Here is a 17,625-nt window from a genome sequence, read left to right on the forward strand (position 1 = left end):
AAAAAGATTTACCGGTAGGTTTAAAATCTTATTTTCTCTTACGTCCTAGAGGATGCTGGGGACTCCGTAAGGACCATGGGGATTATACCAAAGCTCCAGACCGGGCGGGAGAGTGCGGATGACTCTGCAGCACCGATTGAGCAAACAGTAGATCCTCATCAGCCAGGGTATCAAACTTGTAGAACTTTGCAAAAGTGGTTGACCCTGACCAAGTCGCCGCTCGGCAAAGCTGTAATGCTGAGACGCCACGGGCAGCCGCCCAAGAAGAGCCCACCTTCCTAGTGGAATGGGCCTTAACAGAATTTGGTAACGGCAATCCAGCCGTAGAATGAGCCTGCTGAATCGTGTTACAGATCCAGCGAGCAATAGTCTGCTTAGAAGCAGGAGCGCCAACCTTGTTGGCTGCATACAGGACAAACAGAGCCTCTGTTTTCCTAACCCTAGCCGTCTACATAAATCTGGCTACATAAATCTTTAAGGCCCTGACTACATCCAGGGACTGGGAGTCCTCCCAGTCCCCCGTAGCCACAGGCACCACAATAGGTTGGTTCATATGAAATGAAGAAACCACCTTAGGCAAAAATTGAGGACGAGTCCTCAACTCCGCTCTATCCACATGGAAAATCAAATAGGGGCTCTTGTGGGAGAAGGCCGCCAATTCGGACACCCGCCTTGCAGATGCCAAGGCCAATAACATGACCACCTTCCACTTGAGAAATTTTAATTCCACTGTTTGAAGAGGCTCAAACCAGTGAGATTTCAGGAAACTTAACACCACGTTAAGGTCCCACGGTGCCACTGGGGGCACAAAGGGGGGCTGGATGTGCAGCACTCCCTTCACAAACGTCTGAACTTCTAGGAGAGAAGCCAATTCCTTCTGAAAGAATATAGATAGGGCCGAAATCTGTACCTTAATGGAGCATAATTTTTGGCACATAACCACTCCTGTTTGTAGAAAGTGGAGAAAACGGCCCAGATGGAAATCTTCCGCAGGAGCATTCTTGGCTTCACACCAAGATACAAACTTTCTCCAGAGACAGTGATAATGCTTCGCCGTCACCTCCTTCCTAGCCCTTATCAGAGTAGGGATGACTTCTTCCGGAATGCCTTTACCAGCTAGGATTCGGCGTTCAACCACCATGCCGTCAAACGCAACTGCGGTAAGTCTTGGAACAGACAGGGCCCCTGCTGCAACAGGTCCTCTCTGAGAGGAAGAGGCCACGGATCTTCTGTGAGCATTTCCTGAAGCTCTGAATACCAGGCCCTGCGAGGCCAATCTGGAACAATGAGTATTGTTTGCACTCTTTTTCGTCTTATGATTCTCAGTATTTTTGAGATGAGTGGAAGAGGAGGGAACACATAGACCGACTGAAACACCCACGGTGTCACCAGGGCGTCCACTGCTACTGCCTGAGGGTCCCGTGACCTGGCACAATACCTCCAAAGCTTCTTGTTGAGGCGTGACGCCATCATGTCTATTTGAGGAAGTCCCCAAATACTTATCTCTGCAAAAACTTTTTGATGAAGTCCCCGCTCTCCTGGATGGAGATCGTGTCTGCTTAGGAAGTCTGCTTCCCAGTTGTCCACTACCGGAATGAATACCGCTGACAGAGCGCTTACGTGATTTTCTGCCCAGTGCAGAATCCTGGTGGCTTCCGCCATTGCCACTCTGCTCCTTGTCCCGCCTTGGCGGTTTACATGAGCCACAGCTGTGACGTTGTCTGATTGAATCAGAACCAGTAGGTCGCGAAGAAGATTTTCCGCTTGTCGTAGGCCGTTGTATATGGCCCTTAATTCCAGTATGTTTGTCACGATCCGGGTATCTGGACGCCATTTCTTACCCATCAGATGCCTCCTAAGGCTGGCTCAGCGCTCCAGGACCGGATCCCATCTGTTATCCTAATGTTCACATTCCTGCATCCTCTCCTGTCTCTCTGAGACGCTGTCACAGTAACGCCTTATTACATCTGGCATGGCGTCTCCCGCGGCCTCCGCCGCCGTCCCTGAGCTTCTGCATGCAGAGTGTCAGAGTGGCGATTACGTCAGCCGCGGCCTCCGCTGTGTCCGCGTGGTTGGATGTGCACTTGTCAGCCTGGCGTCTCCTGTCTCCAGTGGCCGGCGCCGCCATTACTGTTTTCATTACCACATGGATTACAAACTAAACTTCCCTCCAAGTGTCTGCATGGGCGCAGCCATCTTGGATTCTGTCAGCTGATCATTTCCTCCAATCTGTTGTCAGTATTGTTAATCTGCATAATTGCCTAGCCAATCCCTTCCTTGCTGCAGGTATAAATACACTGTGCCTGAGCAAGGAAGGCGTCAGTGCTTTGGTTGTCAAACCTAGTTCCTGTTTGTCTCTCTCCTGTGATTGTCTTCCAGGTTCCAGCTCCTGTCTCAAGACTTCCACCATAGAGACCCGCACCAGCATTCCACCTGCGGTGTAGCCTGACTCTCCAATCCATTGTGGATTCATCTGTTTCCAGCTACAACATTACCTGCTTCCAGCTCAGCTTCCAGCAGAGTACAGCTTCCCTTAAAGGGCCGGTGTCCTTTCTACACTTTACCACTCTCCACCGGTATTATTATTTCTCCGCTCTCAAGTTCTACATTTCAGTTCATATTTCATCGCTCCCAAGTTCATTTATTATTTAACTGGTTCCAGCCAGTATCCACTCCGTGCTAACAACAGTCTGGTTCCAGCCAGTATCCACAGCAGCTGTTTTACCTTCAGCAACCCAGCTTTTCCTGGAACACCAGCTGGCACAATCCTGGGTTATCTCCATTGCTACAGTCGGGCCTGGTAAGGACTTTCCATCTAGAAGATCATAAGAACTATCTCACACTACCAGTGCCCTGTGGCTCCTGCCATCCTGTAGTACCCAGGAACTGTATTTATTATTTGCTGACTTTTACGTTTTCTTTTACTGCTGCTGTGTTGCGGAGTTGTCATAATAAACATCATTGACTTTTATCCAAGTTGTCCTGGTCACGCCTTCGGGCAGTTATTATTCATGTTACTTACATGTCCAGGGGTCTGATACAACCTCCCAGGTTCCGGTACATCTCAGCCCCTACAACTGAGGCTGCCTCCCGTCAGCTCAGGCCCTCAGTTGTGACAGTAAGCACTGAACTAATGAATCCAGCCGGAGACCAGGATCAAGCGGCCAGGCCGATGCAAGAACTGGCAGCCCGACTAGAACATCAGGAGGCTGCACAGGGCCACATCATCCGCTGTCTCCAGGATCTCTCTACTCGGCTGGATGGGATTCAGACAACTCTCCGTGGATCAGGCGCATCTGGTGCGTCAACCACAGTGACTCCAGCTATAACCCCACCCACCTTACCCATTTCTGCTCCACGTCTTCATCTTCCAACGCCAGCAAAATTTGACGGATCTCCAAGATTCTGCAGGGGATTTCTCAACCAGTGTGAGATTCAGTTTGAGCTACAACCTGGCAATTTTCCCAGTGACCGTACAAAAATTGCCTACATCATCTCTCTTCTCAGTGGCTCCGCCCTTGACTGGGCATCACCGTTATGGGAGAGGTCCGACACCCTGCTATCTTCTTACACTGCATTCGTGTCAACATTCAGGCGCATCTTCGACGAGCCAGGCCGGGTAACCTCAGCTTCATCCGAGATTCTCCGTTTACGCCAGGGGTCACGTACTGTAGGACAATATCTGATACAGTTCCGGATCCTGGCATCCGAACTGGCATGGAACGACGAGGCCCTGTATGCTGCATTCTGGCATGGCTTATCTGAGCTTATTAAAAATGAGTTAGCTACCAGAGACTTACCTTCTAAGTTAGATGAGCTAATCTCACTCTGCACGAAAGTTGATTTACGTTTCAGAGAGAGAGCAACTGAGCGTGGAAGATCATCTGCTCCAAAATCTTCTGCTCCTCCTCCTCGTCAACTGTCACCATCTAAAGATGAGCCCATGCAAATTGGCCGTTCCCGTTTAACTCCTGCTGAGCGCCGAAGACGTCTCTCTGAGTCTCTTTGTCTTTACTGTGCAGCTCCGTCTCACACCATCGATGCCTGTCCCGAACGTCCGGGAAAACTCCAGACCCTGGCTCGCCCGGGAGAGGGCCGGCTAGGAGTGATGATCTCCTCTCCATCTCCTCGTGATTGTAATCTCCCAGTCTCGCTTCAAGTTGCTCAACGTTATCGGAACGTCATTGCTCTCCTTGATTCCGGAGCAGCTGGGAACTTTATTACTGAAGCCTATGTTAAACGGTGGTCCCTACCCACCGAGAGACTTCCTTCCTCCTTTTCCTTAACTGCCGTGGATGGCAGTAAAATTTTTGATACTGTTATTGCTCTAAGGACTCTACCAGTTCGTCTGAGAGTGGGAGTTCTTCATTCCGAACTTATTTCACTTTTAGTGATTCCAAGAGCCACACATCCTGTGGTCCTGGGCCTTCCATGGCTCCGTCTTCACAATCCTACAATTGATTGGACGACTACGCAAATCCTGGCATGGGGTTCCTCCTGTGCAGAGACATGTTTGTTTAAAGTATTGCCTGTCTGTTCTTCCTCCCCCAGGTCGTCTGATGTTCCACCTCCTCCATATCAAGATTTCACGGATGTGTTCAGTAAAGCTTCTGCTGATATCCTTCCTCCTCATAGAGAATGGGACTGCCCGATTGATCTCGTTCCAGGGAAGGTTCCACCTCGAGGCCGAACTTATCCGTTGTCTCTGCCTGAGACGCATTCTATGGAGGAATACATTAAAGAGAACCTAGCAAAGGGGTTCATTCGACCTTCTTCTTCCCCAGCCGGCGCAGGCTTCTTTTTTGTAAAAAAGAAAGATGGTGGTCTGCGGCCGTGCATCGACTACAGAGGTTTGAACGACATTACCATCAAGAACCGTTATCCTTTACCCCTGATTACTGAGCTCTTTGACAGAGTTAGCGGAGCTACCATCTTTACAAAGCTGGACTTGCGAGGTGCATACAATCTCATCCGGATCCGTGAGGGTGACGAGTGGAAGACCGCCTTTAACACCCGTGACGGACATTATGAGTACCTCGTCATGCCCTTCGGATTGAGCAATGCTCCAGCTGTCTTCCAGCATTTTGTCAATGAGATTTTCAGAGACATTCTATACCGTCATGTCGTGGTCTATCTAGACGATATCCTCATTTTTGCCAACGATTTAGAGGAACATCGTTTTTGGGTTAAAGAGGTTCTGTCCCGTCTCCGTGTCAATCATCTCTATTGCAAATTAGAAAAATGCGTCTTTGAAGTCAAGTCCATTCCGTTTCTAGGGTACATTGTGTCCGGTTCCGGACTAGAGATGGATCCTGAGAAACTACAAGCAATTCAGAATTGGCCGGTACCCTTAACCCTCAAAGGGGTCCAGAGGTTCTTAGGGTTCGCCAATTATTACCGAAAGTTTATACAAGACTTTTCCACCATTGTGGCGCCTATTACTGCTTTCACCAAGAAGGGTGCTAACCCGTCCAAGTGGTCTGAAGAAGCCATGCAAGCTTTTCATCTTTTAAAACAGAGGTTCATCTCTGCGCCTGTCCTGAAACAGCCTGACATCGACTCTCCTTTCATCCTAGAGGTGGATGCCTCCTCCGTTGGAGTAGGAGCGGTGTTATCTCAGAGGGCTAAAGATGGCCATTTACATCCTTGCAGTTTCTTCTCCCGGAAGTTCTCCCCAGCTGAGCGCAACTATGCCATTGGCGACCAGGAGTTGCTAGCCATCAAGCTCGCTCTAGAAGAGTGGAGGTATCTGTTGGAGGGAGCTTCTCATTTAATCACCATACTTACAGACCACAAGAACCTTTTATACCTGAAGGGCGCACAATGTCTCAACCCTCGTCAGGCCAGATGGGCACTTTTCTTTTCCAGGTTCGACTTTAAACTCCAGTTCTGTCCGGGCTCTCAGAATCGCAAGGCCGATGCCCTTTCCCGCTCATGGGAGCAAGAAAATGAGTCAGAGTCTTCAGACAAGCATCCTATTATAAATCCGTTGGCATTCTCCACGGTAGGGATGGACTCTACGCCCCCATCAGGGAAAAGTTTTGTGAAGCCGATGCTAAGGAAGAAGCTCATGCATTGGGCCCATGCTTCCCGTTTTGCCGGACATACAGGTATCCAAAAAACCCTGGAGTTTATCTCTAGGTCCTATTGGTGGCCAACTCTGAAAAAGGACGTCTTGGAGTTTATTGCATCTTGCCCAAAGGGTGCCCAACATAAAGTATCCCGCCAGTCGCCTGCGGGGCAACTGGTTCCACTATCCGTTCCCCGTCGACCATGGACCCACTTGTCGATGGATTTCATTACAGACTTACCCATGTGCAACAAGTTCAATACCATCTGGGTGGTAGTTGACCGGTTCACCAAGATGGCACACTTCATTCCTCTCACCGGTCTTCCGTCAGCTTCCAAGTTGGCTCAAGTATTCATACAAGAGATCTTCCGACTCCACGGTCTTCCTGAAGAAATTATCTCAGATCGAGGAGTTCAATTCACAGCCAAATTCTGGCGAAGTTTATGTCAAGTCCTCCAAGTCAAGCTAAAGTTTTCCACGGCTTACCATCCTCAGACCAATGGTCAAACCGAGAGGGTGAATCAGGACTTGGAGGCCTTCCTCCGCATCTATGTGTCCTCCTCTCAAGATGACTGGGTTCAATTACTTCCCTGGGCCGAGTTCTGTCATAACAACCAGTATCATTCTTCATCTGCTTCAACACCATTCTTCACTAACTTTGGATTCCACCCTAAAGTTCCTGAGTTCCAACCGCTTCCAGCAACTTCTGTTCCCGCAGTGGATATCACCTTGCATCAGTTTGCCAATATCTGGAAGAGCGTACGATCAGCTCTGCTCAAGGCATCGTTCAGGTACAAGAAGTTTGCGGATAAGAAGCGTCGAGCAGTTCCTGCTCTCAAGGTGGGTGATCGGGTATGGTTATCCACGAAGAATTTGAGGTTAAGAGTTCCCAGTATGAAGTTTGCACCTCGCTATATCGGTCCTTTCAAGATTGAACAAGTCATCAATCCTGTTGCTTACAGACTCCAGTTGCCTCCCTTCTTAAAAATACCCAGGACATTCCATGTTTCCCTGTTGAAACCGCTGATCTTGAATCGGTTTCATTCCTCACTTCCTCCAACTCCGAAAGTCCAAACTCAACGAGGCGTTGAGTATGAAGTGGCCAAGATCCTGGACTCACGTCACCGTTACGGTCAACTACAATATCTTATTGACTGGAAGGGTTATGGTCCTGAGGAACGTTCATGGACCAATGCTTCTGATGTCCATGCTCCTGCCTTGGTCCGGAGATTCCATTCCAAGTTTCCTCAAAAGCCAAAGAAGTGTCCTGGGGCCACTCCTAAAGGGGGGGGTGCTGTCACGATCCGGGTATCTGGACGCCATTTCTTACCCATCAGATGCCTCCTAAGGATGGCTCAGCGCTCCAGGACCGGATCCCATCTGTTATCCTAATGTTCACATTCCTGCATCCTCTCCTGTCTCTCTGAGACGCTGTCACAGTAACGCCTTATTACATCTGGCATGGCGTCTCCCGCGGCCTCCGCCGCCGTCCCTGAGCTTCTGCATGCAGAGTGTCAGAGTGGCGATTACATCAGCCGCGGCCTCCGCTGTGTCCGCGTGGTTGGATGTGCACTTGTCAGCCTGGCGTCTCCTGTCTCCAGTGGCCGGCGCCGCCATTACTGTTTTCATTACCACATGGATTACAAACCAAACTTCCCTCCAAGTGTCTGCATGGGCGCAGCCATCTTGGATTCTGTCAGCTGATCATTTCCTCCAATCTGTTGTCAGTATTGTTAATCTGCATAATTGCCTAGCCAATCCCTTCCTTGCTGCAGGTATAAATACACTGTGCCTGAGCAAGGAAGGCGTCAGTGCTTTGGTTGTCAAACCTAGTTCCTGTTTGTCTCTCTCCTGTGATTGTCTTCCAGGTTCCAGCTCCTGTCTCAAGACTTCCACCATAGAGACCCGCACCAGCATTCCACCTGCGGTGTAGCCTGACTCTCCAATCCATTGTGGATTCATCTGTTTCCAGCTACAACATTACCTGCTTCCAGCTCAGCTTCCAGCAGAGTACAGCTTCCCTTAAAGGGCCGGTATCCTTTCTACACTTTACCACTCTCCACCGGTATTATTATTTCTCCGCTCTCAAGTTCTACATTTCAGTTCATATTTCATCGCTCCCAAGTTCATTTATTATTTAACTGGTTCCAGCCAGTATCCACTCCGTGCTAACAACAGTCTGGTTCCAGCCAGTATCCACAGCAGCTGTTTTACCTTCAGCAACCCAGCTTTTCCTGGAACACCAGCTGGCACAATCCTGGGTTATCTCCATTGCTACAGTCGGGCCTGGTAAGGACTTTCCATCTAGAAGATCATAAGAACTATCTCACACTACCAGTGCCCTGTGGCTCCTGCCATCCTGTAGTACCCAGGAACTGTATTTATTATTTGCTGACTTTTACGTTTTCTTTTACTGCTGCTGTGTTGCGGAGTTGTCATAATAAACATCATTGACTTTTATCCAAGTTGTCGTGGTCACGCCTTCGGGCAGTTATTATTCATGTTACTTACATGTCCAGGGGTCTGATACAACCTCCCAGGTTCCGGTACATCTCAGCCCCTACAACTGAGGCTGCCTCCCGTCAGCTCAGGCCCTCAGTTGTGACAATGTTGATGTGTAGACAAGCCTCTTGGCTTGACCATAGTCCCTGAAAATTCCTTCCCTGTGTGACTGCTCCCCATCCTCGGAGGCTCGAGTCTGTGGTCACCAGAACCCAGTCTTGAATGCCGAACCTGCAACCCTCTAGAAGGTGAGCACTCTGCAGCCACCACAGGAGAGACACCCTGGCCCTGGGGGACAGGCTTATTTTCTGATGTATTTGAAGATGGGACCCGGACCACTTGTCCAGAAGGTCCCACTGAAAAGTCCTCGCATGAAACCTGCCGAAGGGGATGGCCTCGAAGGTCGCCGCCATTTTCCCCAGTACTCGAGTGCATTGATGTACTGACACTCTCGTCGGTTTTAACAGATCTCTGACCATGTTCTGGAGTTCCTGGGCTTTTTCCATCGGGAGAAAAACCCTCTTTTGTTCTGTGTCCAGAATCATGCCTAAGAGCGACAGCCGAGCCGTAGGAACCAACTGTGACTTTGGTAGATTTAGAATCCAGCCATGTTGTTGCAATACTCTCAGGGAGAGCAACACGCTTTTCTGCAACTGATCCTTTGATCTCGCTTTTATCAGGAGATCGTCCAAGTACGGGATAATTGTGACTCCTTGCCTGCGCAGGAGAACCATCATTTCCGCCATTACCTTGGTGAAAACCCTCGTGGTCGTGGAAAGCCCAAACTGCAACGTCTGAAACTGGTAATGACAGTCCTGTACAGCGAATCTCAGGTATGCCTGATGAGGAGGATATATGGGAACGTAAAGGTAAGTGCATCCTTTATGTCTAGTGACACCATAAAATCCCCCCCTTCCAGGCTTGAGATAACCGCCCTGAGCGATTCCATCTTATACTTGAACCTTCTTAAGTACAGGTTTAGGGATTTTAAGTTTAGAATGGGTCTGACCGAGCCATCCGGTTTCGGGACCACAAACAGGATTGAATAGTACCCCTTTCCCTGTTGATTTAGGGGAACCTTGATAATCACTTGCTGTTGACACAGCTTTTGAATTGCAGATAAAACTATATCCCTTTCTGGGGGGAGAAGCTGGTAAAGCCGATTTGAAGAATCGGCGAGGAGGCACGTCTTCGAATTCCAGCTAGCCTTGGGATATAATTTCCATCACCCAAGGATCCACGTCCGACTGAACCCAGACGTGGCTGAAAAGTCGAAGACGTGCCCCCACCGGCGCGGTCTCCCTCAGTGGAGCCCCAGCGTCATGCGTGGATTTAGTAGAAGCCGGGGAGGACTTCTGCTCCTGGGAACTAGCCGTAGCAGGCATTCTTTTCCCTTTACCTTTACCTCTGGCGAGGAAGGAAGATCCCCGACCTCTTCTGGATTTATGTGACCGAAAGGACTGCACTTGATACTGTGGTATTTTCTTTTGCTGTGGGGGAACATAAGGCAAAAAGGTAGATTTACCCGCGGTAGCTGTGGAAACCAGGTCCGTGAGACCGTCCCCAAATAAAACTTCACCCTTGTAAGGCAAAACTTCCATATGCCTTTTTGAGTCGGCATCACCCGTCCATTGGCGGGTCCACAGCGCTCGCCTATCAGAAATGGTCATGGCGTTGGCTCTCGAACCTAGCAGCCCAACGTCTCTTTGAGCGTCTCTCATATATAAGACTGCGTCTTTAATGTGACCTAAGGTCAATAAAATGGTATCCCTATCTAGGGTATCCAAATCAGCTGACAAGGTATCTGTCCAAGCTGCTACAGCGCTACAAACACACGCCGATGCTATAGCCGGCCTGAGTAAAGCCCCCGTATGTGTATATATTGATTTTAAAGTCGTTTCCTGTCTGCGATCAGCAGGATCCTTGAGGGCTGCTGTGTCTGGAGACGGTAGCGCCACCTTCTTGGATAAGCGTGTTAAAGCCTTGTCCACCCTGGGCGAGGACTCCCACCGTACCCTGTCCTGTGCAGGGAAAGGATACGCCATAAGAATTATTTTGGGAATCTGCAGTTTCTTGTCTGGAGATTCCCAAGCCTTTTCAAAGGTACACCACCGATTTTCCGGCATCCTCTGTTCCAGTGCAGTGCCGGATTATCGATTTTGCCGGATTAACTGTGGAAACTAATTTTGCACCTTCAGAACATTTCTAAAGCAATAAATAGTAAAATATATGCTACAGTATAATATTAATTAATGAATAAACACAGTAGTGTATGCAAAACAGTTTATAAGCAAAACAGGTATCAGGCTCAGGCTGTGTCTTCCGCCCATGTGCGGTACTTGTTGTGACCTTGGACACCATAACAGCCCCACTGATGCTTGCTGTGTCACCTGCAGTGTCCGTGGAAGCTGTACCCACTGACACTCGCGCGTATTGCGTGTTACGCCCATGCGCAGAAAATGTTCCGGATTAAAGGATGTCCCTAATCCCCTTTAATCCGGACAAATCAAAATTGTCCGGATTAAAAGAGGTTCCGGATCATCAGTTGCCGGAAAATCGGTGGTGTACCTGTAACGCATTCAGCTCATGAGATGGGGGAAAGGTTACCTCAGGTTTCTTAAACATGTGTACCCTCGTGTCAGGGACAGAGGGGTCATCTGTGATATGCAAAACATCTTTTATTGCAATAATCATATAATGAATGCTTTTGGCCACCCTTGGGTGTAACCTCGTATCATCGTAGTCGACACTGGAGTCAGAATCCGTGTCGGTATCAGTGTCTGCTATTTGGGATAGGGGACGTTTTTGAGACCCTGAAGGGCCCGTCAAAGCCATTGATTGACTCCCTGTATTATCCCTGGACTCTGCTTTGTCTAATCTCTTATGTAACAAAGTCACATTTGCATTTAAAACATTCCACATGTCCAACCAATCAGGTGTCGGCGTTGCCGACGGAGACACCACAATCATCTGCTCCACCTCCTCCTTAGATGAGCCTTCCGCTTCAGACATGCCGACACACGCGTACCGACACCCCCCCACACACAGGGATATATTTATATGGAGGCAGTTCCCCAATAAGGCCCTTTGGAGAGACAGAGAGAGAGAGTATGCCAGCACACACCCAGCGCCAACTGACACTGGAACAAAATTCCCAGATACCAGCGCTTTTATGATTATCTGTATATACCTATAAACTCACTGCGCCTTACAAGTGCCCCCCCCCCCTTTTTTTTTGCCCTATGTCACCGTGTGCAGCAGGGGAGAGTCCGGGTAGCCAGCTTCTCTGCATGTGCTGTGGAGAAAAATGGCGCTGGTTAGTGCTGTGGGATCAAGCTCCGCCCCCTCAGCGTCGGGCTTTGGTCCCGCTCAATTTGTTTAATACTGGCGGGGGATTTAATATATATTGCCACCTCAGCTTATATATGCCTTTTAGCCAGTCCTAGAGGTCTTTATTGCTGCCCAGGGCGCCCCCCCTGCGCGTTACCTCAGAGAAGATCTGAAGTCTTCTGCCGCCTTTGAAGTCTTTTTTCTTCTTATACTCACCCGGCTTCTATCTTCGGGCTCTGCGAGGAGGACGGCGGCGCGGCTCTGGGACGAACGGCGAGGGTGAGACCTGCGTTCCGACCCTCTGGAGCTAATGGTGTCCAGTAGCCTAAGAAGCAGAGCCTATCATTTAAGTAGGTCTGCTTCTCTCTCCTCAGTCCCACGATGCAGGGAGCCTGCTGCCAGCAGTGCTCCCTGAAAATAAAAAACCTAACAAAATTATTTTTCAGAGAAATTCAGGAGAGCTCCTCTGTAATGCACCCAGTCTCCTCTAGGCACAGGATCTAACTGAGGTCTGGAGGAGGGACATAGAGGGAGGAGCCAGTGCACACCCATTCTAAAGTTCTTTATAGTGCCCATGTCTCCTGCGGAGCCCGTCTATACCCCATGGTCCTTACGGAGTCCCCAGCATCCTCTAGGACGTAAGAGAAAACGGGCTGTCCCGGCGAGCTTTCAGTTGCTACTTTATGAAAAAATAGTTTCTGCGGTGCTGCTGTGTCCCTTGCCAACCGCCTACCTCTAGAATCCCTGTATGGCATTGGCAGCCAGGTGGGGAGATGGAAGGGAAGTAGAGAGGTGGGTACCGGAGGCAACCGCTTATGTTGGTTTGTGCTGGGGAGGAATTGGCAGCCACCGCTGCTGCTGTGGGGGTGCCGACAGTTCATGTTGTGTGATTGTGGGGAGGGGGTGCGGGCCACTGTCGCTGTGGGGCGGGGAAATAGTTGCTGCTTTCAGTGCTTTAAATGTAAAACTAAAAAAGTCTAATTCATCATATGGTGTACACTAGATACACTGCGGTATAGTAGCAGGGCCGGACTGGCCATTAGGAAACGGGAAATCTCCACTGGGCCCACCCAGTATGCTATATAAAGGAGTTATATATTCCTCTCAACTCTGTGGCAAAAGCTCAAGATGACTGATGGGGAAATGATTACCTCCATAGGGCGGTATTCAGTTAGCAGCAGTATATTACCGCGGGCTAATTGATCCCCGGGCTATCTAATTAGCCCCAAAGCCAGCTGGGAATTTTTTTCACCTGCCTCAGCAGGTTGAAAAAAATCCTTGATAACTTGAGGTTAACGCCCATTAGTCCATGTTATCTTCCATTAACATGGTACTTTAACACGCGTTAACAATGCTATCGTAGGAATTTGGGAATCCAGTTGAATAGCCCCAAGCGTTAAAGCTTGAGGCTAACTCCCGTTTTCACCCGTGGTAAATTTGCCGTGGGTAACTGAATTCACCTCTTAATACAGTAACTCTTTTATAACAGCCTACTTGAAAGTAGGATTTTAATGTTCTTTAACAAGTTAGTCAGGGTTAAAAGAAATATGAGCACTGTTCAACTATAAACAGATAACAGTTATTCATCAGCAGATATGTGGAGACCAATCCCCTTTTATTCAGGTGCCATACACACAGGCCTTGTATGTCTGTTTCTAAAAACAGCCTGATAGCATACATTCCTTACCATCATATTTAGCAATGTCTTCATCAGTATCTTCCTTCATTGTTTTGGAGAGAATCCAACTGAAATTAAAGATTGAAGTAGATATAAATGAAGCCATAATACTAGATCGTTATATTTTGCACAGTAAACAGTGCTATATAAAAACTTCAGCAACAGGAAAACACAACCTACTGTAAGTATCTTATATGACACAATATGGAATGTGAAAGCAAATATCTCTGATCACTTGGGTAGAAACCACACATGACGTTGCTGAGGCAGAGGTGGAATCTGATGCTTTATACTTGTTATGTCAAAGAGCAAACTTTGCAGTGAAGTGCACACAGGTGCCGCTGGAGCCTTCATTGGTTCTCTATACAGTTACCCAGCTTCAGTCATCAGCAGTTCAGTTTTTAAGCATCTCCTGTTTCAGCTTCAGCTGTTCGAGTTTCCATGTTTCACTTGTTCGGTTTCAGTCTTCAGCAGTTCATGTTTTCAAGGTTCACCTAATCTAGCATTTAAGGATTTCTAATCTCATTTTTTCAACTCACAGCATTCCAGGATTTCTTATCTCATTTATTCAAGATATCGCAATTCAGGATTTCTAAACTCAATTCTTCAAGTCACAGCATTCCAGGATATCTAATCTCATTTAATCAAGCCACAGCATTTCAGGATTTCCAATCTAATTTCTTCAAGTCACAGCATTCCAGGATTTCTCATCTACAATCAGCTACACTTCAGGGCTTCCAGTCTTTACAGTTATTGTCGTCTGATCAAGTTTTCAAGTTCACAGTTTTCAGTTGTTGTCTTCAAGCAGCAGTTATCAAGTTCACAGTCTTCACAGTTTTTGGATTCAGATCTCAGTTACTAAGTTCCCAGTCTTCGCAGCCACAGTTTTCCAGTATCCAGTTTCTATAGTCTAAGTCCTTCAATCGCATTTTCCAAGTATCTAATTTTCACAGTATGAGGGGTAAATATACTAAGAAGGGAGTTCTATTTAAGATAGGATGTTGCCCATAGCAACCAATCAGATTCTACTTCTGATTTATCTAGCAACGAAGATAATACCTGGCATCTGATTGGTTGCTATGGGCAACATCCCATCTATCATTTCTGAATTTAGTCTTTTGCAGTTTCAGTTTACAAGCTCTCTCATTTCAGTATTTAACCTATTGCAGAACCTGTTCATTCTTTGCAATATATTGTCTCCCACAATCAAATAAATACAAAGGCTAGGTTATTTGAACTTCCACGTGCCTCTGACTATTCTATAGTTTCATTAGTAAGATTTACATTCGACCTCATCACTTACATTCTCCTATGATCGCATTCTCCCCAGCTGTTATCCGCTCATCGGAGCCCTATTTCAAGCATGATCTGACGGCAAGCTACCTATGAGCCTATAAGCCTGTGTATCGAGGTGAAACTGCAAAACCAGCTATGGTTCCTCTGTTTACCTAGATTTCCACAGGCTCTCATAGATTTCTGCTAAAGTGCATAGATTTTTGGTTGCAGCATTTGAGAAAAGCTGAATTTTGCAGAGGACAAATATAGCAGTTTGGTGGAATGGCGCAAATGTAGATGGACCATTTTCAGGGGGTACGTGTAGAGGAGCGAATAGCCAATTAAAGACCTGGCTGTAAATGTAATAGGGTCCAAGTTGGCGGAGGTGCGGGACTTTGGGCGAGAATGCCCGTATTTTTAAAGCAGCAATCATTTACAAGGCAAAACCATGTTAAAGTCCCACACCTCCAGCAACTGGACCATATTACATTTACCCCCACAATGGCCGACTTGCACCAACTCAGAGCTAGCGATTTACACGTCTTGTCCTATACTTTCATGGGACTAATTCTCTGCCTCAATGCTGTACTTTGGCAAAGAAGATCATTTATAGGTATACTCTTTGCAATGTAATAAAAAGCTTCACACACACGCGCACGCAATTAGATGCCACATGATTCATTTCAGCCATAAATGAGGCAAAACCAAGCAGTGTTTTAGAAAAAGTTATGTTGAATGCCACTGGTGAATTTAAAGTGGCAGGAGGGTGCACTTTGATGTCATGTTTATACTTTGCACAGTGGGCCCGATTCAGATTTGCAAGCAAAGCAAAAAAAGAAAGCAACTGGGCAAAACCATGCTGCAGGTGGGGCAGATGTAACGTGCACAGAGATTTAGATTTGGGTGGGCTATGTTCAAACTGAAATCTAAATTGCAGTGTACAAATTAGAAAATGAGCTGTTCGGATTTGATGTTTTCCAGTCAAAATGTCATCCTTCATGGATAAAAATTACGTTTTGGTGCCAAAAGATGACGTTTTGGAATCCGAATTTGGCGGGAAAATCCGAGCCAAATCTGAACCGCACATCTCTAGTACAAATAAAGCTAACTTTTGTGGGCTACATGCAAAAGCAGCCAGTATTTACCCTGCACCAAAAAAATAAGAATTTACTTACCGATAATTCTATTTCTCGTAGTCCGTAGTGGATGCTGGGGACTCCGTCAGGACCATGGGGATTAGCGGCTCCGCAGGAGACAGGGCACAAAAGTAAAAGCTTTAGGATCAGGTGGTGTGCACTGGCTCCTCCCCCTATGACCCTCCTCCAAGCCTCAGTTAGGATACTGTGCCCGGACGAGCGTACACAATAAGGAAGGATTTTGAATCCCGGGTAAGACTCATACCAGCCACACCAATCACACTGTACAACCTGTGATCTGAACCCAGTTAACAGCATGATAACAGCGGAGCCTCTGAAAAGATGGCTCACAACAATAATAACCCGATTTTTGTAACAATAACTATGTACAAGTATTGCAGACAATCCGCACTTGGGATGGGCGCCCAGCATCCACTACGGACTACGAGAAATAGAATTATCGGTAAGTAAATTCTTATTTTCTCTGACGTCCTAAGTGGATGCTGGGGACTCCGTCAGGACCATGGGGATTATACCAAAGCTCCCAAACGGGCGGGAGAGTGCGGATGACTCTGCAGCACCGAGTGAGAGAACTCCAGGTCCTCCTCAGCCAGGGTGTGCCCCTGACCAAGTAGCAGCTCGGCAAAGTTGTAAAGCCGAGACCCCTCGGGCAGCCGCCCAAGATGAGCCCACCTTCCTTGTGGAATGGGCATTTACATATTTTGGCTGTGGCAGGCCTGCCACAGAATGTGCAAGCTGAATTGTACTACACATCCAACTAGCAATCGTCTGCTTAGAAGCAAGAGCACCCAGTTTGTTGGGTGCATACAGGATAACAGCAAGTCAGTTTTCCTGACTCCAGCCGTCCTGGAAACCTATATTTTCAGGGCCCTGACAACATCTAGCAACTTGGAGTCCTCCAAGTCCCTAGTAGCCGCAGGTACCACAATAAGCTGGTTCAGGTGAAACGCTGACACCACCTTAGGGAGAAACTGGGGACGAGTCCGCAGCTCTGCCCTGTCCGAATGGACAATCAGATATGGGCTTTTGTGAGACAAAGCCGCCAATTCTGACACTCGCCTGGCCGAGGCCAGGGCCAACATCATGGTCACTTTCCATGTGAAATATTTCAAATCCACAGATTTGAGCGGTTTAAACCAATGTGATTTGAGGAATCCCAGAACTACGTTGAGATCCCACAGTGCCACTGGAGGCACAAAAGGGGGTTGTATATGCAGTACTCCCTTGACAAACTTCTGGACTTCAGGAACTGAAGCCAATTCTTTCTGGAAGAAAATCGACAGGGCCGAAATTTGAACCTTAATGGACCCCAATTTGAGGCCCATAGACACTCCTGTTTGCAGGAAATGCAGGAATCGACCGAGTTGAAATTTCTTCGTGGGGCCTTCCTGGCCTCACACCACGCAACATATTTTCGCCACATGTGGTGATAATGTTGTGCGGTCACCTCCTTCCTGGCTTTGACCAGGGTAGGAATGACCTCTTCCGGAATGCCTTTTTTCCCTTAGGATCCGGCGTTCAACCGCCATGCCGTCAAACGCAGCCGCGGTAAGTCTTGGAACAGACATGGTACTTGCTGAAGCAAGTCCCTTCTTAGCGGCAGAGGCCATGAG

The 17,625-nt window shown here is 47.9% G+C and overlaps 1 protein-coding gene across 1 annotated transcript in view; it reads right to left on the reverse strand.

Annotated features, from left to right (window-relative positions):
• Positions 1 to 17,625, reverse strand: part of CLGN (calmegin) — a 144,694-nt gene that overhangs the window by 94,717 nt on the left and 32,352 nt on the right. Inside the window, exon 4 of the mRNA XM_063920376.1 lies at positions 13,590 to 13,648. Within this exon, the coding sequence (XP_063776446.1) occupies positions 13,590 to 13,648 (59 nt within the window). The remainder of the gene's footprint in view (positions 1 to 13,589; positions 13,649 to 17,625) is intronic.

Source organism: Pseudophryne corroboree, chromosome 1, assembly GCF_028390025.1.
Source record: "Pseudophryne corroboree isolate aPseCor3 chromosome 1, aPseCor3.hap2, whole genome shotgun sequence".
NCBI classification, from domain to species: domain Eukaryota; kingdom Metazoa; phylum Chordata; class Amphibia; order Anura; family Myobatrachidae; genus Pseudophryne; species Pseudophryne corroboree.